Genomic DNA, 23954 nt, shown 5'->3' with positions numbered 1-23954 from the left:
ATAATTAGGTCACTTTGTGCACACCTTCTATTAATCCTCAAAATCTTAAAGTTAAAAACCTTCACTTGATCAAACTCAAAACCGCTTGAATAATATATTTAAGAGTTATATCATCTCATTCCATCGATCATGAATGATTTACCTTGTAAAATTTTGCTTTTAAAGATGTGTAGAAAATGCATATACTACAACCCGTTTAAACCATAAATTTAGACAGACCAGAAGTTTCAATATGTCTGACATATTTTTTCACAATAAAAAGATAAAGATGTCCTTTTCTTTACTTATTTTTGAAAATTTTAAGGTATGCCCAAAACCTAATGCCTTTAATAATAATATGGGATTTGCCTTTTTTGGAATAGGGCCAATTTCTAGGCCTCCTATATGTACAAGTGAGCCACGCCCAGGCTTGACGTGATTTGAGTGACTCCACATCTTTCCATCTAACTTAACGGTTCCTTCAAGTGAACTATTTCTCAGAGGCAATAAAGCAAACACTTACCAAACAATTCTACAAGTCGCTGTCATCACCACGGAGACAGCCTCGTGAGTCACCAGTCCCTTCTACATTACTTTGTTTCTAGTACTGGATTTCAGTTCTGTATCTTTTTTTTTTTTTTTTTTTCAAAATTTAAAACTTTATTGCGCATGAAAAAAAGTTGAAAAGTTGAAAAGTTTTTGTTTGATGTTTGTAGTTTTGGTTTCTGGGTGTGAAATTTTAAACATGGGTTTTGATCTTTTTATGATGTTTTGTTATAAAGTTTGTAGTTTTGGATGTTTTCAAACGTGTAATGCAATGTTGTCACATGTTCTGTTTCTTTTGCCTTGAATTTTCCCAGAAGTTTCCTTGATGGAACATAACTCAACTTGCTGTTTCAATTATTAACATGTGTGCCATTTGAAGCTTTTATTGATATGCATAGTTTAGTCTTTAGAGGGTTAGGACTTGGAACTTAATTTCTGGAATCTGAGTATTGGTTTTTGTTTGTGCCATTTGCTTGCTATTTTTAATATTGATATCTTGTGTGATTTGATTTTAGCTCTTGTCAATATGCAAAGCATTAGAGACACCATCTTGAGGTATGTGAGGGTGAGGAGATATAGTGAACCCTGGTTATCTAATGGAGGTGGGAATGTGCTCAACAGACTGAGCCGGCAGATGTGTGCCTCATCCGTTACCAGCCCTGATCAAATTATGGGTCGAGTGATCGGACTGGTTAAGAAATTTGACAAAATTGATGCATCTAAGGTAATTAATTGATGTCCCATTTTGTTTTATAATTTCTCTGCTATTGACTCCTGTCTGTGGTTGATTAGGTCGTTTTACATAAATGTTGCCTGTTGCATAATGTTCTAGGCCGAAAAAGACAATTTTCTTCTTTTCCAACTCTAGACCATCCTTCCTTTACAGTCTGTGGCAAGAAAGTAGTGCAGTAAACCTAATAATGGTTTCATTTGTCCATTGATCAGGTTACTGAAAGGGCTGATTTTCAGAAAGATCTGAGCCTGGATAGTCTGGACAGGGTGGAGCTCGTTATGGCTTTTGAGGAAGAGTTCTCCATTGAAATCCCTGAAGAGAAAGTAGATAAGCTTACATGCTGTGCTGATGTAGCAAAATACATAGCTTCTGAAGCTGAGGAAAAACGTGTGAAGTCCTAAGTTCTTTTAAATTTTTAAATGCATTCAGGAAATGCTTCCTCTCGGATAATTTGTTTTTGGGATATGATTGTAAATCCATTATTTTGCCACAAATTCAAGATCTAGATGTTGGGTTGCCGTTTTGAGTTACCATTTTTGTAGATGTAATGGATGCAATTAATATCAATATACGTGTCTTGAGCATTTGTTGTCCTCTGGCTCTGAGTATCTCTGTTATACTGCTCTTGTTAATTCCCTTGTGGGCGTGTGTAGATGTCTTTTAGCATATCATCTATTTTTATCTGAACTCAAAGATGGCCATGAAACACGCCACCATTCTTTCTTTCTTTCTTTCTTTCTTTTCTTAAAAAAGCTTGCGGTGCGACAAATAATGATTACATTATCAGCACTCAGAGCATCCTAAACATCATTTAGAATCACTCGGCGCTCAAAATGAAACAAAATATGATTATTTACATACATGTATGCAGTATATATATACTTCCAGAACTCATATACAGCTTGAGTGGGATAGAACTCTTGTAACTCTATGCTGTGACTGAAGCGCCATCTATGAGCCACGGTGCCATATCCCAATCTGCTTGTTCACCATGCAATCTGTTTGTCATTGCTGCCTTTACCGGTACATGCTCGTAAGGGTTTGGATGTCGAATGCAAGAACCTCATTCTCCCGGTTGCATAGGTTCGGATGCCATTCCCAACCGATGACAGTACCAATCCTCTGTGCCTGTTAATATAAGTTGGTCTGCAGAGTGAGTTCCTGGGTAGTCGAAGAACTTTAACTGAACATGACTTTTCCAAGTGGGGAATAGCATGCAAGTGTGAAGGAAGATCAATCATGAAATCCCCATATTCATCTGTCACAGCCTGAGACTTTGATATGGTTCTTCTATGGCTGTTATGGCAGTAAACCGTCACCAGAGCACCTGCGGAGATTGAGATTTCAAGTCAAACCGGATGAGCACATGGTCAATCATCGATAACTTAAATAAGATAATTAATGCATAATCAATGATGGGGTTTAAAAGAAAATAAATAAATTAAGGTATATATAAATCTAGCTCGTGTATATGTATCTTGATTTTGAGTTGTTCGACTGTTATATTTAATTGCGACTTTTCACCAGCACTTAATATGACGTCCTCCCTAGAAGCCACTGATTTCTTTGATCACAAGTTTGGTGACAATGTTTATTGAAGACGACACAAAATTATAGGTTAAACAAGGATGAATAACAAAAGCACTTACAAAAGAACTCAAATCCAGGTTTAGTCTTGAATAAAATTGATTAACAATGAGAATGAAGAAAGTTCAAATATTGATAACGTAAACTTTAAAAACCATGGCGATTACCAGAAATAGAAGAACGATTAAGTGAAGCATGATTCATACAACTTATTTACAGGCTCTAAGCTTATTGCAGGTTTCTGTAAAGTAACTGGTTCGGAAACGTTTTGAGATTAAATCTCGTTCACATCGGGGTTTTGTTTAGGTTTGTAAGTTTCTAAATGATAAATAGTGTAAGATCATCAACAAGGATAGAAAGAAAGTGATTAATTAAGAAAGTTAAATTATATATGAACCTGATATTGGCCATGAACGAAGTTGATCTTCGCCATGCAAACAAGCTTCACAAAGAACAGTTCCTGTAACCAGCACGGTTGATAGCTTCTCCTCTCCATAACCAGCCATTTGCACTAGCTCCTCCCTCGTTGATAACTGATATAACAGGTTCCCATTAACATTACCCTCTTCCGCAGTCGAAGCTTGAAGAAGACAGAACAAAGAGAACACGATCAAGAACCTGGAGCCGCAGCAGCCGAGAAAGTAGCTCATCTTCTTTGTGTTGAAAATTTTGTTTCCGAGAATGTTTCGTAAAGGAGAGTCAGGCTCCACAGTTGGTTTTTATAGAGAAATTACGTTGAAGTTACGTCCATAGCCTTCATAGTTGACCTAACAAAAGAGGGTGAGATTGAATTTTCGATAATGGAAAAGGGGTAGAAAAGTGACGGCATGCAGAAGGAAGAAAGATAGAGAGTTGGGAAGTTGGATTGGAAGTTAAAGGGAGGTTGGTAAGCTACTCTTATCGTCTAATCAATGTGGTTTAGGCAGAAAAACATTCGTTTACCAAAGCTTTAATAAACGCAATACAATTATACACGTTTCATATAAATATATCTGTAACCTTAACTTAAGGGAAGAAGAAGAAGAAGAAGAAGGAGGAGCTATACATATGGTCAAGCCTGCCCCAACTGTACAAATCTACTTTTGTATTGTTTTGGTTTTATTTACTGTTGATGTTTAGGGTTCGTAGGTGGGTAATCTATACACCTCAAAATACAAAAGGCTGAGGTGGGTGGAGTAAAATTAGGGATACTTGAGGGAGAATATTTTAAGAGATCGAGTGAGTGGGAGCGATGGATTTGTCCATGGCCACATTGAAGCATACAGCATACCATTAATCTCATAAGAAGATGGCCCCTGTAAATTGATTTATTATCTTCTTATGGTGTGTATTATTATTATTATTATTATTTTTTTTTTTTTTTTTTGCGAAATGATAATATAATTCATTGAATGGTATATTGTACAAAGTGTATGACTTGTGACAATTGGAACTTGGTAGCAATGACCCATCCATGGGTCCCTCCAAATGGCATTGTTGGCGCAGGCAGAGATTGAGTGCTAAACATTTTGTGACGAAATTATAAACTTGTCCCCTAAGATAACCATTTTGGGACAAATTGACTTCGTCACTAAATGTTTTTTCCCTAAATGTTATATTTCTTGTAGTGGGTAGTCTTGATGGTTAGGTTGGTGAATTAGAAATATCATGGATAAGTCACGGTCTCAAATACCATTCCTCGTATAAGCATCAGTGATTTAAGTGGAGGGCTATTGTCAAAGCTTGCATAAACTGGTTTGATTCTTCATATGAACATCCTTGATTGCATAAGCTACTTCAATTCCCTATATAAGCATCCATGATTTAAGTAAGGGGTCGTTAGTCGAAACTTGCGTAAGTTGCAAGTGTTTAAACACAACGAGGGTATCACATGATCAAGTACCATATGAAAAGTTTTTTTTTTTTTTTTTTTGTAACCAAGGTATCCGAGCCAACTTATGTGCATCTCAACTAATCTTTGGAGGAGACTAACACAACAACCCATCACCATGACCTTCCACTTAAATCGTAGATGCTTATATAGGGAATCTAACATGAGATTTTATGCATATCCACACTATCTCCAATTCCTCCTAATCATATGGCCTACCCAGTACGCACGAATGGGTGTATTGAAAGTATAATGTACCTAGTTTATTTATTTTTTTGTCTTCTTTTCATTGCTATGTTTGTCGACAGTTATTTACATCTTTGAGCATATGTTCAAAGCTAATGTGTAAATGTTGTGAAAATGAAAACAATGATATTATAAATAATATAAGGGGAAACAACTTACACCTACCCAAGGTTTGGTAAAATGATAGATTGGTATCCAAAAGGTTTCAAAATGACAAACATGTACCTTCCATTAGTGAAAAGACTATAATGCCCTTTGAGAAATATTAGTCTATTTTTTAATTACGTTTAGACCCCTTAAGTTTATTAATTCCATCAAATACCCCCAGAAAAAAGTTTAAAAATTAACAAAAACAACCCCACCCACCCATACTTGCCAGATTCCGTCAGCCACTGCCGGTGGTAGCCGGAATCAGTCACAACGGTCTACGCCACCACTGGAAATGGCCGATAATTCATCGATCTGGCCTTTTCCGGCCAGATCTGGCCGTCGACAGTCACAACACTCGACGACCATTTCTTTGGCCGTCAGTTTTCGACCAGATTTGGCCTTTTCACGTCAGATCTAGCCAGAAAAGGCCAGATCTGTGAATTACTAGCTATTTACGGTGGTGGCGTAGACCATTGTGACATGTTCCAGCTACCACCGATGGTGGCCACGGGAATCTGGCAAGTATGGGTGAGTGAAGATGTTTTTGTTAATTTTTAAACTTTTTTCTGAGGGTATTTGATGGAATTAATAAACTTAAAGGGTCTAAAAATAATTAAAAAAATAGACTAATATTTCTCAAAGGACATTCTAGTCTTTTCACTGATAAAAAGTACTTGTTTATCGTTTTAAAACTTTTTTGGTATCAATCGTCGTCCCGCCAAACCTTGGGTAGGTGTAAGTCATTCGGCCATAATATAATAATAAGTTTAAGGCCGGGCCATGCCCATGTGTAGATGAAAGAGAATTGGAGCAGTTAATTTGCAAGGAAAAGGTTGGTTCATGTAGTTGAAGTTTGAGGCCCAATGTGTAGAACTGGAGAGAAGCAGCTTATAATTAATATTTAATTTACCTTCCCATAAGTGGCTAACAGCTATTGATAATCATAAGATAGTGTGATTAAAACATCAATCCTATTGTCACTTAAACTACCATGGGGTGATTTCATGATTAACTTTTCAAATCCCTATTTTATTATTTTATCCTATTGTAAACAGTAAAAAACGTGTTTATTTTAATATTGGTACAATATAATTCAAAATTCAATCATATTTTATTCAACTCAAAACATACAATTACCTTTCACAGAAAAAGTTTATAAATTAACAAACACACACACACATGGACCCAAGTCACTGTCGGACTCCAGCAATCATCACCATCGCTGCCATCGCCAACGACGAAACGACGTGCGATCCTGTCGCATGTGGCTATAGATTTGACCATTTTCGATCAAATACACAATAGATCTGGCCAAAAAAGGTCAAATTGGTGCACAACCGACTAGATCTAGTCGATCATGTGCCATTCTAGCGACTGTCAGCTACTGGCAGTCGGTTGGGTAGGTGGATGTATTCTTGTTAATTTATAAACTTTTATTATTGGGATGGGCGGGATCCTATTCAAAATATCATATTTCAAATAATATACCAAGCAAGCCCTTAATCTCTCAAGTTCGAATCTTCTTGATGGTAAAAAAGTAAGAGAAAGATAGAACATGGTCTCCTAAGTTCGAATCCTCACAACTATTAATAGGGATGATTATTGGAGCTCTTGCCGTAGTTTTAAGGTTTGAGAAGATTAATTAAGGTGTGTACAAACTAGTCCGATCATCCCTAGTAAAAAAAAAAAATAGTCAGTCAATTTGTCAGACCAATAACATGGTAAGTCAATATGTCGGACCAATAACATTATCTCTTCGAACAAAATAACAAGAATAAACCTAAGCCATAAGAAACTGATGGATGGATCCTATAATAAAGCCAATAAAGAAAACCTTGGTAAGTCATTTGATAGGGGGGCGAGCAGCTGAGGGCCCAGGAAGAGACTACTGATGAGTTGACCCCATTATTCTCTCAAATACTTAAGAGCTAAGCTTGCTCCCATGGAAGTGACAGAATGGAGATTATCCATGTCTAGAGACTTCACCACTCAATCTTCAATTATTCCTAAATCACTTTGATAAATTTTTGGGGCCTAAAACTTTTGTCATGTTAGAAAACTCTTTCGAGTTTGCATTGAGTGTGAGGAACAGTATTAGAAGTAAGAGTGTTCGGTTTTAGGTACTCTGCACTTTTTGAAGGAACCAAAACTGGAACCGACGGTTCCTTAAAATTTGAAACCAGAACCGGAACCAATGGTTCTGGTTCCTAAGTACCCAGAACTAGAACCTGTAACAACGGTTTCGGTTCTAGTTCTGGGTGCTTAGGAACCAGAACCATCGGTTTCCGTTCTAGTTCTGGGTACCCTGTAAAATTAAATGACCCACCAAAAGTTTTTAAAATAGCAAAAAAACCTTAAAAACTTACAAATACCCCCCCACCCCCCCCACCCCCACTTGGCACTTATTAACAAAAATTAAATTACAAATTATCAATTCAAAATTACAAACTCTATTACTTTGTAAAGGTAGATTCTTAAAAGTCAAACAAACTTACTTTAAATGTTATGAAATATAAATATAAATGTATTCACATTACTTTTTCTACAAAAGTTTTTATTAACCCCCTCTAATCTTTAATTTTATTTTATATTAGTTTCGGTTCCTAGTTCCTAGTTCCGGTTATAGGAACCGGAACCGGAACTGTACAGTAACAGTTCCAAAAATTTGGAACCGAAACCTATCAGTTGACGATTAATTATGCGTAGGAACCGAAACCAAACCCTAGGTATCCATCGATTATGATTCTAACCGGTTCTTTTGAACACCCTTAATTAGAAGCATTAAGTTTAAGTTGTCCCACGTTGTTAATTTGATTTACTGTTATGATATATATCCGATTCTCATAAGAAACAAAATGGATGATTGCTGGTTGTTGAGGATGGACTATTGTAGTAGTGGAACTCCTGCTCCCCACGTTTAAAGTCCAAGTGCTACTAATTAAGATCCTTAATATTCATATGAATAATATGGTGCGTGGAGATAATCATAAAAACAAAAGCGCATAAGAAATTAATCAAAGCCGAGTGAACTTGTCAATCATCGATTAGCCACGTACCAAATGGAACCCACCATCAAGTTCCACTTTGCAAGATCAGGACCATCCAATGTGGGTCTTAATAATTCAAAGCAATTTGATTGGCTTTATTTATTGGTCCTTAGATTAAGAATTTGATTGATAGGGTTTAACAATATAATCAACCTTGCAATGCTCATCACCAATTGTAAGGATGACGACTATATATATATAGTGTGTGTGTGAATTCCTTCTCTTTTGAACTAATTTTTTATAGGAAGTTCCTCTCCGAGCGTGAGGGAGGGTCTAAAAGATGTGTTTATCCCACTTTTTTTTTTAGGGGTGATTTGGGCTGTCTGAACCAGTTTATATGTACTTGAATCAATCTCTAAAATTTCTCCTTTAACTAGTTTTTTAGGGTAAGTTCATGTCAATTGTGAAGTAGGGTCTAAAAGATATGTTTATCCCACTTTTTTTTTTTTTTTTGGTTGATGATCGGGGGAGATTAATCTCTCGAAATTTCTCAAAGCCTTGAAGTTAACGACTGGATAAACCTAATTGAAGGAAATCGAATTTAAAATCTCTTGAATAATATACTTTAGAATCCTTATTACCCCATCCGACTACCAAGCGACTGGATAAACCCAATTAAGAGAAATCAAATTTAAAATCTCTTGAATAATACATTCTGAAATCTTTATTAACCCATCCGACCACCAAGGTGGTTTTGTCCCACTATTTTGTTGTCGGCTAATAAAACTCGTGTGGTGAGCACCACAATCAACGGTTGAGGCTGGCTCTTGGGAGAGTGATCGGAGGGGCCAAATGTAGGGACACTTGTCAGAAACTTATCGGCAAATGAAGGGTACATAATATCCCAAACGTCGTGGACAATGCAATATAAAAAATTGAAAACCAAAGACCAAACTTACCATTCTCTACCGAACAACACTTCTTTGTCGTTAAAGCACTCAACTTGGAAGCACTAAACTAGAACAACTCAGTCACTCAGTTTGATTAATTCATGGCTGACTCAGACAACGAGTCAGGAGGAGGAGGAGGCCACTCCAACAGTGATCATTCATCGCTAAGGGAGCAAGACAGGTTCTTGCCAATAGCAAACGTGAGTAGAATAATGAAGAAAGCTTTGCCGGCTAATGCGAAGATCTCGAAGGACGCAAAAGAGACAGTGCAAGAGTGTGTGTCTGAGTTCATAAGTTTTATAACGGGAGAGGCGTCGGATAAGTGCCAGAGAGAGAAGAGGAAGACGATAAATGGAGATGATCTGTTGTGGGCAATGACGACGTTGGGATTTGAAGAGTATGTTGAGCCACTGAAGATATATTTGCAGAAGTTTAGAGAGATGGAGGGTGAAAAAACTGCTTTGGGAAGACAGTGTGAGAGAGATGGAGGAGGAGGAGAGAGTACTGTTATGAATACTGGAAGTGGATTACAGTCTTCAACTATGTTGATGATGGGATCATATGGGCATCATCACCATCATCATCCTCTGTATGGATCTGGCACTGGCAGTGGAGCCTCTTCGGGGAGGCCAAAGTAGCTTGGTTGAATAACACAAATATGGCGATCACTGCTTATGATGAACAGATCATATATGGCTTGATTTTTTTTTTTTTTTTTTTACAAATTTTGTTGATGTTTTGGTATTCAATTGTTTCTTGAATAGAGTGTTATAAGAGTTATCTGTATCCAAATGGCTTTGTAAGTTGCAGGGAAAGCTTCAATATTGAGACATCTCTGTTTGTCTGTATCAGGCATGGAACGACTTACCCAAACTGGGAAACAGACTGAAGATCAAAAACTTCCATTTGTGTTTTGAAAACACAAATTGTTCAACTACTTCTTTGCTTATCCTTTCTTAGTCGATGCAGGTGTTGAAGCTAAAATTTCGGCCAAACTTTTTACAGTGGGAAACTATAAAGTTTAACAATGGTCTGCCTAAGAATCCTTGTAGACTGGAGGTAGAAGAAAAACTGCGCCAGAGTAATGGAGACAAACTCAAGTTCAACTTCTGGTAATCATCATATCAAACTCTTGAAAGATGGCACCAAAAATATGAAAAGAACATCCTCTTTTATTTTGCCTGTAGAACAATTGTGTACATGCCTGTCATAAATCATTCATATAGCTAGATTTGTTTCAGAGTAAGTTGGTGTGAAAAAAAACAAAAAAAATTTGCTGAAAAAATTCTTGTCAGAGAAAAAAAAATAAGAAAAAGAATAAAATAGTAAAAGACAATTTTACCCCTCCACTGTATCCTTTGGGAGGTTAGTGTCCTTCCAATAAAAAATAAAGAAGTAGAAGACAATTTGCTGATCTAAAATAGTAATATCTAAGGGTGCATTTGGTTTATTATTTTGAATAGGATTTTGGGAATAATATTGGGTAGTTGAATAGAGGAGTATTACGAGATAAAATTTAAAAATTTATAAAAAAAAGTCCCTAGGTTTACTAATTTAATTAAACACCTCAATATATAAAATGACAAAAATACCCCCATCATGTACCAAACATTACTTGGAGAATAGGATTAAGAATATGGACAAAATAATAAGCCAAACATACCCTAAGTTGTTTTTCATCAAAATAAGCTCCTAAAAAACTACAATATTCTATTATACTGTAGTCTTCTACGAGGTGTTGATGCTGATCTCAAAATCCTTTGGAAGGTTAGCGTCTTTTTTTTAAGGATACCTAGGTTAACACCGTTGCCCGAATTTGATTTTGATGGACAACTTGGATACCTAGGTTAGTACCATTGCCCAAATTTGACTTTGATAGACAACTTAGAGGGTGTTTGTCTAAGCTTATAAGCTGGTCAAATTAACTTATAAAACTCTAAAATTAAATTAACCTGTTTGTTTATAACTTTTTTGAGTTTATAAGTTGAACTTAGAGCATCTTCAATGGTATTCTTTATTTTGAAGAGCATATTTCATATAAAAAAATAGCATTTTCATTAATTTTAAAATATAAAGAATACAATTTTTATTCAAATCCAATAAACTCTTTAAATTTAATGAAGATGCTCTTTATTTTTAAGAAAGAGACTTAATAGGAGAGAGAATTAATAAATAAAATACATAAGAACCTGTAGTTTATTAATTAAAATTAGGATAGAGAGTGAAATTTAACTCTCTGAATGTAGAGAGCCAAATAATTCAATTACTTATCAGTCACTTATAAGTACTTTAACCAAACACGTAATTGCTTAAAATTTCAAATGCTTATAAGCTAAAATCAATTGTTTATAAGTTAATTTTCATAAACTCAGACAAACACCCCCTTAGATATTACTGCGCTTGAGGTCTGCAGTATTCAAGTATAATAAGTTCTTTTCATCAGAGAAGGTTGATGTGGTTGGCACGGGAGAAAATCCATTGTAACTGCCGTCTATTTTTGCCAACCCTATATCAATTATGTACTTTGTAAGCTCCTGTTTTTGGACGTAAGGTTGATTCAAATATTCTTCCAATGGCATCCACTGCAGGCAGTTAGAAACAACCATGTGAGAACAGTCTGTTCATAAACTTGAGCAAGGATCAAATTACTTCTGAACATGATAACCTTCGAAAATTTAGACTAAAATTATGAATTAGAAAGCAATAAATGATAATTTGGGAAGTTAGCAATTTTATACATTTATAATATTGTCATCCAAAAGCAAAAATAAATAAATTCTTATCATTATTTCTCCATTTGGAATAAATAATTACCTGGGCTGCCTCTAGCTCAGTTTGCTGCATTTTAACATCAAAGGAAAGGGGTCGCAAAATGCACAAAAAGAATAAATCCGATTTCTCAAAGTATGTTTGGACCTTGTGGCTTTGTCTGTAAAGAAAAAGAAGAACATAATTTCAAGAAAGTGATGAAAATTAAAAAACGAGAAAGTTAAATCTAGTTTTCTCCATTCTGAAATAGTATGTGACTTTTATCCAACTATGCAATATGATGACATTCTTATACTGGAGCAAGCATGTATGTAGAAAACATGGAGAGCAATAACAGCATATTGCTTTCTGTTGTCCTTTGAGTAGCATTTTCCAAACTCAAAAGGAGATACTTGCATTAAGCATCTGATCGACCGACAACCAGGCCTAACCATATGAGCATATGGGAAAAAGTTAGCCAAGTTCCTAGATTTTAGAAAGGACACATAAATTTTTAACTTGGAAAAAAGTGGCTTGATTCTGCATAACAATCTTAATTTCAAGTGAACTCCATACCTGAATGCCAATACTTCAACAAACTCAGCATCAATCTGAATCAACAAAAACCTCAGTCAATAAAAAGTTTGATTGATACAATAAAGTAGTATCGCAAGAAGCTCAAATTACACGCCCTATGTTGTAACTCTTACTTAATTGGATATATAGATCAACAAAATCATACTTACTGATGTCTCTTCTTTGACTTCTCTTACAGCTGCCATACAGATATCCTCTCCCTGGAGACTATAAACCTTAGCAAGTGGAGAAATATACACTAAAGCCCTTTTACTATAACAAAATGCTAACTCTTTTATATGTACCTGCTCAGCAACTCCAGTAGGAATCTTCCACATACCTGACCCCCGATATCTCCCACTATTTTCTTGGACAACTAGCAGCTATCATTGAGATAAGAAAAACCAAAATTTCAATAAATGATTGAAGCCACTGAAAAAAAAAACAAAAACACTGATAGGAACTCCAGCACAACAGTAAACAATGATTGAAGACAAGCGCACACTAAAAAGTTCAAAGGAATGAAGAGAAAAAAAGAGTTGAGGAGAAGACAAATGAATCTGCGACATGTGGTACAAAGAGAATCTAGTAACTAAATCTAGAAAGTACACAGTATATGGAATAAATAATGAATCTACAAAGTGAGATACATTGAGGATCTACTAACTAAATCTAGAAAGTTTACAGCACATGAGATTTGCCTTCTTTTCTGCCACTGCCAGATACAATGAGTAAAATTAGCACAGATTCAGGGATGAATTTTCGACACTTGAAATAATAAAAACTACCCTACAGAAACATTAGATGGAATAAAAAAAATATCGATGAAGAGGATGATTGTATCTAATTTAATCATAAGCTTGTTTGTGCAGACTCAGCAACTAAGATTTAATAATTATAACTAAACTAAGTGACGAGCTTTGAGTGAAGCTTTGCAGCAGTCCACAAAACAGAATCAGGAAAATAGGAAAGTGGAAAAGGTGAGAAGCAGCCTAAAGGAATTTCTTTTTTTTTATTTATTTATTTAAAAAAGAAAAAAAAATCAGGCTGATGGCCCCAAGGCCTAAAGGCATAAGCCTCCAAGGATTTGTGAGAAGTTAAGTCTGGGTTTAAACCCGGAAGGGCAAGTAAAGGAGGAAGAGTACTACTCCCTCGTGCAGCCCAACTATTGGATAAAGAAGGGGAAAGATAGTTGGATCAAGAATTTAAGAGTACTAGCAAGAAGATGCATCGTGGCTAGGAGCCATGGAGCCATTGTACAATATAATACAATATACGAACTGAACTGTGTATATGACGCTGGCACTTAAACGGACATCCTCTAAATTTGAAAATATGGTTACCACTTACCATCTGTAAATCATGGAAAATTTCATCATTAGCTATTTTAACAATGACTATCACCCTTGCAAAAGGCTAGGATCTTCAGATCAGCGGATAAAGTTTCAAACAATAAAGTATAAATTATATGATCTAAGAAGCAAAAATATAAAAAAGAGAAATTGTGAAACATTGCATATCAAATCATAGAAGAAACAAGAACAGTCCAATTTGAAGCATCCTTCCATAGCTTACAGATATAAATTGATTCATGCTCAAGAGCACACTGCAAGTGCATAAGCAGGCCTCCCAACCCAGAAAGAATTGGGTGCTTCATATCATATAGCTTTATATTGGCTAAGTTCACGAGTTAGAGATAAGCGACCTGAACCGCTGACCTCGCCACAGGGTAAACCACCCTCTCAGGCCTCCACTGATTCTACATAGAGGTAACGGCGACAAATCCCCCGAACACAACTTACAACTTTCAGACTGTGCTCTCCAAGAGCAATCTTTTCAAAATTCAAAGAGTGCTGAGTTGGAATCCCTCTAAAAGGATTCTTGTGGTTCCGGAGGATCCAGCTACAGAAGAACCGGGAATGGAGAGCTTTCCCCCCTTTTCCGCCCGACTCTTGGTCTTAAGAATGCTGGTTTTAAGAATGAGTGATTACTCTTTCTCGACTGCCGGTTTAAGAATTTTAAGAATGAGTAAACAAAAGGTTGCGGGCAACATGATTAAGATCATTTATGAAAAATATCAGGGAACACAGCATACTCTTGGTGCAATAACTTAATTTATGCACTTTATCATAGAAGGAAGCCACTCTGCAATGACAAATTGCAGGGAAAAAACCTCTCTCTTTTCATTATGACAAATGCACCGACACCCACTCGATGTGAGGCGTTGGAAGGAAGAGTATGAGCCCCTCCAGGAATCCATATACAAGCATTAAATAATTGGTTCAGCATGGTGGAACCAAAATCCTTCCTGCACAGCAATATAACATATAAAAACTGAAATAGGCAAAACCAAAAACACATAAACAGAAGATGGACTTCAAAATTCAGCATAAGTATCTTACTAAGACCTACCTTAACCGCAGGTTCCACAAGATTGACCAACTCAATAGGCAACTTGATCCAAACACCTTTTTGCCCTACAACACATCATATATTTGTAAAATCAACTAAACAGGATAGACAATAATTTGACTACGTTATAACACGGCAGTACCAGTCCAGAAAACAATATTCTAATAAAAGTCGTATATAGGGTAATTAAAACATTTAATACGTTGATGTGCCAGCGAAACATCGACCCAGTGGGGCTAGTACAAAGTAAACCCCCACATTAAATTAATGATGAACCTAAATAAAGGATCACCTGGTTTCCCTTGTGAAATATGATGATTTGAGCATAGAAACAAAGAGATTAGGCATGGGGTATTCATTTGGTAACCAACACCTCCATGGACATACAACATAGCTTCTTCTTGTCCTGTTGTTGCACTTTACTTTCAGCAACCGTACGGGATGATGAAGCCGACATAGCTCTGAGATTAAAACACCCTCCTCTTCTGCCTAATCACCAAATATTCCACTAACCCATTAAACCCCTCATAAGAAAAACAATACCAGTCACCATTAAAATCAAGCAAAAATACCTGAAAACGATGCTGGTTCAGCAGCAGTGAATTTGGGGGCTGAAAACAAGAAACTCTGGCGATAAAGTGGAGAATAAACCAATGCAGATCTGGTCAACGATCTGATCATACTTTAAAAAAATAATAATAATACTAAAGTAAAAGTAATTTTAGTTTTATTAACTTCTCTTATTTACTTTTATATATATATATATATACATATATAATATAGTATAAATATTATATATCATTTTAATAAAAATAAGTAAGAGAAATGAATAAGGATAAGATTTTTCTTAAAATAAGTATACATAAAATCAAATACGTTGACGGCTAGACGGTGGACCCTCCAATTCAGAGACTCCAACGACCTACTTGACTTATCAAGTCACCATGTGGAGTAGTTACGCGCGTGAGTTCAATAATTATCAAAAGAATTTTTTTTTTCAAGAAAATAATTTAATTTCCAAAATCCTTTAAAATTGAAGTTTTTTCTTTTCCCTCATTTTTTCAGGGAAAATTTATGTGGAATTAGATTGGCCGAACGGGCCGTGAAACTGTAAGGACCAAAAGCTGCCACGTCAGAGTGGTATTTCCCGTAAATATTACGAAAAAGAGGGAGAAATCGGTAATATAATCCTTTTTTTAACCTAAACATTTACTAGCAACATTTCACCTTCACTCAAAGAAATTAAAAAATTTACCACAAAAATGGAGGCGGTAACCGGCGAGCAGCCAAACGGCTTCCAGCAACAGATAACGCCGTTTCCTGAGTCGTTAGATCTAACGTCTGCGCTTGAATCAGCCAAATATGAGCCGCCGCAAAAGCTGCGACCGATCAGGCGGTCACCGGCGGAAGATCCTTCCAGTTTTCTAGCCGAACATCTCTGTGCCGGCGGCACTGGAGAGTCCACTGCTTTGTTTGAGACTGAAAAGGTTGGCTCCGGTTCGGTCGAGGAGAGTTTGGATCCTAAGGCTGACTGGTGTAGTTGGGAGGACGACTCTAGGTATGTGCTTAAGGTTTTTTTTTTTAATTAATAAATCATTTTTTTTTAGTTTTTTTTTTTTTTTCCAGAAAGTTTTGTCCTTTTTTATAGGTTTTATTTTAAAGGTCAAAGTTTTTGTTTTTATAATTTATTCTTTATTCTTCTTTTAAAAAAGTGTTTAACTTTTGAAATGTATATAAAGGTAGAAATGGAAAATGGTAAAGGGATACATTTTTGGATCATTTCGAATGTGAAGAAGCAGGGAGAATGGGGAAAGCGTGAGTTTGGTGGTCATTTGGTAGTGATTTGGTAGGTTTTAGTCTCAAATGTTGACTTTGAAGTTGTTAATAGCATTGCAAATTGCAATTGAATTGCAATCACATTGGCAACTGCGTAGTAGTTGTTGTTGCTTCATTGTGAATTTAGGATTTTTGAGCTGATATTGAGTGCATGTCATGATTCCTTACGTAGGTTCTTTATGAATTTGATGCTCCATCTACTTTTGTTGAAGAATCAAATTGATGGAAAATTCTGTGATGGCAGATTGTATGGTTACGAATATATTTGGATCATTGGATGAGGATGAGCAGTTATTGTAAAAATTACTTGTCCTTATCCGGTGGTATTAACTCCCTCAGCATGATAATTGTTCCAATATCGTAGAATGACCTCAAATTGATGGATTGTTCTCTGTTTTCAGCTCATCTTCGGCTGATGATGGGGATAATTTGTTGGCTAACAGTAAAGAACCTGGAATTCGAAAGAGGAAGAGAAAAACAATGATAAAGATTGAGAGTATTCTTGAAGGTTTGGCAATGAGAATAATGGAGAAGCAAGAGCAAATGCATAAGCAGTTGATAGAATTGGTAGAGAAAAGAGAGAGGGAGAGAATAATAAGAGAAGAAGCTTGGAAGCAGCAAGAGATGGAAAGGATGAAAAGGGAAGAGGAGATGAGAACGCAAGAGATGTCTCGTAGCATAGCACTCATTTCCTTTATCCAGAATGTTCTAGGGCATGAAATTCAAATTCCACAGCCGGGACCAGTCTCATTTGTGGAAGAAAGTGAAACTAAAGATGTTGGAAATCACACTGAAAATGACATCATGTGTGATCCAAACAATAGAAGATGGCCGGAAGCCTGTGATTCTAGCAGAAGATGGCCAGAAGCTGAAGTACAAGCCCTCATAACGCTTCGAACTGCTTCAGAACATAAATTTCGTTTGATGGGCTCCAAATGCTCCATATGGGACGAGATATCTGTTGGTATGCGTAATATGGGCTATGATCGGAGTGCCAAGAAGTGTAAAGAAAAATGGGAAAACATGAATAAGTACTTCCGAAAATCAATGGGGAATGGGAAGAAGCATCCTGAGAACAGTAAGACATGCCCATATTTTCATGACTTGGACATCTTGTATAGAAATGGACTCGTTACTCCTGGAAATACTGGACTCGTTACTCCTGGAGATGCCGCAAACTTTATTAACTATGGTAATGTTCCCAAGATTGAAAAGGAGTAAATATGGAAGAAGTTATTATCGTTTAAACCTTTGTCATGCACCCAGTGATCTCAAAATCCTGGCGACTAATTTGTCTTTTGCGAACTTAACCCGTATAATGGTGGGTACCTGTCTCGTTACATTGATTTCATTCTAGTGAACTTTTGTCTACAAACCTATGATTTTATACCCTCTTTGAATCCTAACATGAAAGGTTTTTGCCATTATTTGTCCAACAAAACTGTTAAAAGATTAAATGAACAGATGAGAATCGTGCATTTAGTTATTGGTTCTTATTGTCATTGCAATTTGGATGCATGAGATTTTTTGTTTGCAGGAGTGATGGTTTCACACCATATGCAGAGTTCAACACATTTCAGAAACTTTAATTGCAGTTCTGCTCATTGAGGGTTTTACCAAACATATTTGAAAACTATACCATTGAGCATTATATACTTTTTTTCAGTGTTAGGAACATAACTGCTATTCTGGGCGATGGAACAATCACTGTGCCTTTATCTTTTATTGATGACCAGAAAGTTTCATATTTTCATTGGCTGGTGAACTCATCAATTTTCTTGCCATAATCCCAGTGAACAGGCATGAACTAAAACTGCAGGGTTTTACTTCACACCCAAGGAACATAATCCCTGTTGCATTCTAAAATTTAGTTATATTAAAAGAGGGGCAAAATAGTTCCTTGGTATAAGATTGAATTTGCTAAGACAGGCAACAGAAAACAAGTAGAACAAACACATCTACACAATCCTTCAACAACATCAATTCAATTATTAATATTAACTATGAAAAAAGATAGAACAAACAAGTAAATATATAGTTACTTTACTTGGAAGTACGATGGAGATACACAAGAATGGCCATCAAGACTACAGGGAAGATTGCAAGAACAGTAGAAGAAGGAGGTGCTAATGGACCCATCACAAAAGGTGACAAAAACAGCACTGCAACCACTATCTTCATCATCACCATTGAATAAGTACCACCACCACCACCACCTTTGCCATCTTCTGCCGCCATCCTCTTCAATCTAATAATCACAACCCCAGAAAAACCCCTTAACCAAATTTCTTACTCTTAGAAGAGAGAGCTGTGTTTATAATTGTTAAACTCAGAATAGTATTATGTTTATATAAAGAATGCATGGCGTCGTTTCGCTAAGGATACGAATAGAGTAACCATCCATCCATCCGTGCATGGTGTCGTTTTGCCAACTTTCACTTTTGGAAAGGAATACATCTGTTGAGTTTGATCGTCGGGGGAATGTACGTAATCTTGTGTTTTTGGAAGAAAATTAATCCCACTATATTAACTGACATAGAATTTCCTTATTTCAATTATATGAAACGACACAGTCTTATATATTCTTGACCATATCAAATTTTACCTAATGCTATTTCAATAATTGAGGGACATTCTTTTTGGTGATTGGATTAGGACTGTGTGCAGTGGCCATTCACTGAAATGCAAACGTTGAGAGTTGGGCGGGCAGCTCCCAACCTCTCCCGCTCTTTGCCTTCAAATTCAACAGTGTATATTGAAGGCCAAGGTTTAGTGTTTAAATTCAGCAATTAGTACTACTGGGCTGTCTATAGCTACAACTCCTCGTTCAAATCGCCCCCATGTGCCACGTGTTTCAACTTTTGTGTACTATATATATCTACACTTGCCAGGTATTTTCCACTACCTGGCTCTCTTCATCACCATTTTCAGTTTTATTTCTTCCAAGGTTTCAAAGTTATTAGTACTTTGATATTGTTTGACCATAAAAAGAGAGAGCTGCTTCTGCAGAGACTGTTCAAGAGATGGAAAGTGGAGGATTCCATGGCTACCGCCAGCTCCCCAACACTACTACTTCTGGTAATGTACTATGAGCCTGTACAGAACAGATATATATCATCAAATTATTCCAATATTTAACTATTCATGTATAATTACAATTCATTAATATTTAAGCAGCTGGTCAATTTTTTTTCAGTCTTATATATATAGCTTTCTTGTATTTTAAGAATTTTGAGTTCATCTCTTGCATGCAAATGGATTCTGGGATAGTTTCGGGTTCGTCAGCAAGAATGCAATAAGTTCCATGTATACGATTTTGTTTTCTCTGTTGTTATCTCTTGACTTGTGAATTGCATGAATCTGCAGAATGTTCACAGTGCCTTACTCTTTCCGATTTCAGTGATAACATTGCAGTCAGTAGGCAGGCACTCATGTACATTGCCAGACATTCTCTCTGAACTCTCTCTTTCTCTCTCTCTCTCTCTTCATGCATATATATTTATATATGTTTGATATGTTTAAACTAGAACATGTCATCAGCTGTCTATGAATATATCTCCTTCTTTATTCTTTAATCTTCTTCTTCCCGTTAACATAAACTGTTGTGTTGGAATCGAAACGGCTGCATAATACAGTAAAAAAAACTGAAGAGAGGAGTGTGTACAAGTGGCATGCATGATGCATGCAACTTCTGACCAACAGAAACATGTGGCGTCCATGCATTCTTCTAAGCCCCTTTCATCATCCTTTTTGTTAATTTCTGTCCTTTTTTACTCGCTTTTGCATGCATGTTTGTACTTGTTTACATTTGTGAAGCTTTTTGGTCTTTTAATTTCTGAAGGCTGTGAGTTCCAAGTTTCAACACTTGTCTAACCCAACATTGGTTNGCAAGAACAGTAGAAGAAGGAGGTGCTAATGGACCCATCACAAAAGGTGCCAAAAACAGCACTGCAACCACTATCTTCATCATCACCATTGAATAAGTACCACCACCACCACCACCTTTGCCATCTTCTGCCGCCATCCTCTTCAATCTAATAATCACAACCCCACAAAAACCCCTTAACCAAATTTCTTACTCTTAGAAGAGAGAGCTGTGTTTATAATTGTTAAACTCAGAATAGTATTATGTTTATATAAAGAATGCATGGCGTCGTTTCGCTAAGGATACGAATAGAGTAACCATCCATCCATCCGTGCATGGTGTCGTTTTGCCAACTTTCACTTTTGGAAAGGAATACATCTGTTGAGTTTGATCGTCGGGGGAATGTACGTAATCTTGTGTTTTTGGAAGAAAATTAATCCCACTATATTAACTGACATAGAATTTCCTTATTTCAATTATATGAAACGACACAGTCTTATATATTCTTGACCATATCAAATTTTACCTAATGCTATTTCAATAATTGAGGGACATTCTTTTTGGTGATTGGATTAGGACTGTGTGCAGTGGCCATTCACTGAAATGCAAACGTTGAGAGTTGGGCGGGCAGCTCCCAACCTCTCCCGCTCTTTGCCTTCAAATTCAACAGTGTATATTGAAGGCCAAGGTTTAGTGTTTAAATTCAGCAATTAGTACTACTGGGCTGTCTATAGCTACAACTCCTCGTTCAAATCGCCCCCATGTGCCACGTGTTTCAACTTTTGTGTACTATATATATCTACACTTGCCAGGTATTTTCCACTACCTGGCTCTCTTCATCACCATTTTCAGTTTTATTTCTTCCAAGGTTTCAAAGTTATTAGTACTTTGATATTGTTTGACCATAAAAAGAGAGAGCTGCTTCTGCAGAGACTGTTCAAGAGATGGAAAGTGGAGGATTCCATGGCTACCGCCAGCTCCCCAACACTACTACTTCTGGTAATGTACTATGAGCCTGTACAGAACAGATATATATCATCAAATTATTCCAATATTTAACTATTCATGTATAATTACAATTCATTAATATTTAAGCAGCTGGTCAATTTTTTTTCAGTCTTATATATATAGCTTTCTTGTATTTTAAGAATTTTGAGTTCATCTCTTGCATGCAAATGGATTCTGGGATAGTTTCGGGTTCGTCAGCAAGAATGCAATAAGTTCCATGTATACGATTTTGTTTTCTCTGTTGTTATCTCTTGACTTGTGAATTGCATGAATCTGCAGAATGTTCACAGTGCCTTACTCTTTCCGATTTCAGTGATAACATTGCAGTCAGTAGGCAGGCACTCATGTACATTGCCAGACATTCTCTCTGAACTCTCTCTTTCTCTCTCTCTCTCTCTTCATGCATATATATTTATATATGTTTGATATGTTTAAACTAGAACATGTCATCAGCTGTCTATGAATATATCTCCTTCTTTATTCTTTAATCTTCTTCTTCCTGTTAACATAAACTGTTGTGTTGGAATCGAAACGGCTGCATAATACAGTAAAAAAAACTGAAGAGAGGAGTGTGTACAAGTGGCATGCATGATGCATGCAACTTATGACCAACAGAAACATGTGGCGTCCATGCATTCTTCTAAGCCCCTTTCATCATCCTTTTTGTTAATTTCTGTCCTTTTTTACTCGCTTTTGCATGCATGTTTGTATTTGTTTACATTTGTGAAGCTTTTTGGTCTTTTAATTTCTGAAGGCTGTGAGTTCCAAGTTTCAACACTGGTCTAACCCAACATTGGTTCAATTTTGAAAATTTTCTTTAAATCTTACTACCAATTTATGTGATGTGTAGTTAATTATTTCAGGCTTTTTAAGGTAGAGCTAGCTTTAAGATCTGTTACTGTTAGTGTAACTGTAACTCTGTGAGTTCATCTCTTCAAGATAATGAAACATTAATTCAAAAGTCACTGCACTGCTCCCGAAGCTTCAAGCGCGGGCGCACACACACGAGGACAAGACTTTAGTTTTGTCTTCTTTTTCATATTTGCATTGAAAGAGCTTCAGATCTTGTCGTGTTCGAGATATTTATGCGGAGAACAGAACACACAGCTCCTGGGACCAACCCCACTTAATCCTGCAACATAAAACAAGTTCCATTGGAGCCTTACCTTGCATGTTAGCTAGAAGAAATTAGAAAATATAAGATTGACATTCATAGATAATTAAAAGAGATAATAAAACAAAATCCATGAAATTAAAATTTGATAGGATTCATTTTCAGTATGAATTTTTATATGAATATTCTTTTCTTCATTGTTAATGGCAGGGCTGAAGTTAACAGAGATGAACATGAGGCCACTTGAGATAAACCAAACCAACATTAACAACAACAGTCACATTTCTTCTTCTGATGACAATGAATGCACAGTGAGGGAGCAAGACCGCTTCATGCCAATAGCTAACGTGATCAGGATCATGCGCAAGATCCTTCCCCCACATGCCAAAATCTCAGACGACGCCAAGGAGACGATTCAAGAATGTGTTTCGGAGTACATCAGCTTCATAACAGGCGAAGCCAACGAGCGCTGCCAATGCGAGCAACGCAAGACAATTACCGCTGAGGATGTGCTGTGGGCAATGAGCAAACTAGGATTTGATGACTACATTGAACCCCTGACCATATACCTCCACAGGTACCGCGAGATGGAAGGGGAGCGAGGGTCGATAAGAGGGGAACCACTGGTGAAGAGGGCAGTGGAGTATCGGACATTGGGAGTAGCAGCTGCATTTGCACCAACAGCATTTCATATGGGGCACCACCACCAAGGGTTTTATGGAGGAGCAGGCATGGGAGGGTACTTGAAGGATGCAAATGAGAGTAATGGGAATATTAATGGGGCAGGTTCATCACAGGGTGGTGTGGCTAATGGTGGTAATAATGATGAAGCATATGCTCAGCATAAGTGAGACATATGATGAGATTATGGTACACTAATTAACCTGCTGATCATGAGAACAGTAACTTAGGAAGTTAAAGTGAGAGAGGTTTGGTGTTTTGGTGTTAAAAAATGGTTGTTGATTTTGTTGTTTATTTCAAGTGTTCTCTTGGACATGGCTCAATTATTTCCCAATAGCAAAGTAGAACCAGTTAAACAACAAAGCATATGAAAAATTAATATAAGAAACAAGCATCTTAATAAAAACAAGAGAAATAAGAGCTCCCAGCGAGGATTGAACTCGCGACCTTTCGCTTACGAAGCGAACGCACTACCACTATGCTATGGAAGCTGGGTTCTGCCCCTTTTTTAAATATTAAAATAATCTACTATTGCTTGGATTTTCACTATTAAATAGAAATGAAGCTAAGAAAAGAAAAATAATTCAGTTACCAAAAGGAGCGTACCAAATTCATGCACTGAATAATGTGACACAATCATGACTGTCAATTAATTATGAATTAATA

The 23954-nt window shown here is 36.5% G+C and overlaps 6 protein-coding genes and 1 non-coding gene across 7 annotated transcripts; 4 read left to right on the top strand and 3 right to left on the bottom strand.

The window, feature by feature from the left end:
• Positions 1-288: 288 nt before the first annotated feature.
• LOC116128783 (acyl carrier protein 3, mitochondrial) lies at positions 289-1835 on the top strand. Its single transcript, XM_031414534.1, has 3 exons — positions 289-546; positions 1041-1249; positions 1471-1835. Exons 2-3 carry the CDS (start codon positions 1052-1054, stop codon positions 1657-1659), a joined length of 387 nt encoding a protein of 128 aa, XP_031270394.1. The 5' UTR covers positions 289-546; positions 1041-1051; the 3' UTR covers positions 1660-1835.
• A 139-nt stretch (positions 1836-1974) lies between these two features.
• Positions 1975-3685, bottom strand: LOC116128781. The gene is made up of 2 exons (XM_031414532.1): positions 3243-3685; positions 1975-2585 (listed from the first exon to the last, which is right to left on the bottom strand). Exons 1-2 carry the CDS (start codon positions 3493-3495, stop codon positions 2245-2247), a joined length of 594 nt encoding a protein of 197 aa, XP_031270392.1. The 5' UTR covers positions 3496-3685; the 3' UTR covers positions 1975-2244.
• A 5358-nt stretch (positions 3686-9043) lies between these two features.
• Positions 9044-10335, top strand: LOC116128782 (nuclear transcription factor Y subunit B-3-like). Its single transcript, XM_031414533.1, has one exon. The coding sequence runs from the start codon at positions 9150-9152 to the stop codon at positions 9684-9686; it is 537 nt and encodes a 178-aa protein (XP_031270393.1). The 5' UTR covers positions 9044-9149; the 3' UTR covers positions 9687-10335.
• Positions 10336-11281: 946 nt separating this feature from the next.
• Positions 11282-16079, bottom strand: LOC116128779 (nudix hydrolase 2). Its single transcript, XM_031414531.1, is given in 11 exon segments — positions 11282-11630; positions 11863-11977; positions 12373-12407; positions 12543-12593; positions 12678-12755; positions 14546-14562; positions 14565-14650; positions 14652-14680; positions 14785-14849; positions 15357-15466; positions 16040-16079. Coding segments are annotated over 10 exon segments (783 nt in total). The 5' UTR covers position 15466; positions 16040-16079; the 3' UTR covers positions 11282-11432.
• Positions 16029-18048, top strand: LOC116128777 (trihelix transcription factor GTL1). Its single transcript, XM_031414529.1, has 2 exons — positions 16029-16342; positions 17022-18048. The coding sequence occupies exons 1-2, from the start codon at positions 16047-16049 to the stop codon at positions 17839-17841; spliced, it is 1116 nt and encodes a 371-aa protein (XP_031270389.1). The 5' UTR covers positions 16029-16046; the 3' UTR covers positions 17842-18048.
• Positions 18049-21429: 3381 nt separating this feature from the next.
• Positions 21430-23458, top strand: LOC116128751 (nuclear transcription factor Y subunit B-6-like). Its single transcript, XM_031414498.1, has 2 exons — positions 21430-21484; positions 22818-23458. The coding sequence occupies exons 1-2, from the start codon at positions 21430-21432 to the stop codon at positions 23456-23458; spliced, it is 696 nt and encodes a 231-aa protein (XP_031270358.1).
• A 249-nt stretch (positions 23459-23707) lies between these two features.
• On the bottom strand, positions 23708-23779 carry TRNAT-CGU. Its single transcript has one exon. It is a non-coding gene; the product is annotated as a tRNA-Thr (tRNA).
• Positions 23780-23954: the final 175 nt, after the last annotated feature.

This window comes from Pistacia vera, unplaced genomic scaffold (assembly GCF_008641045.1).
Source record: "Pistacia vera cultivar Batoury unplaced genomic scaffold, PisVer_v2 Contig204, whole genome shotgun sequence".
Classification (NCBI taxonomy): Eukaryota; Viridiplantae; Streptophyta; class Magnoliopsida; order Sapindales; family Anacardiaceae; genus Pistacia; species Pistacia vera.
This window is presented reverse-complemented; position numbering and strand designations above follow the sequence as displayed.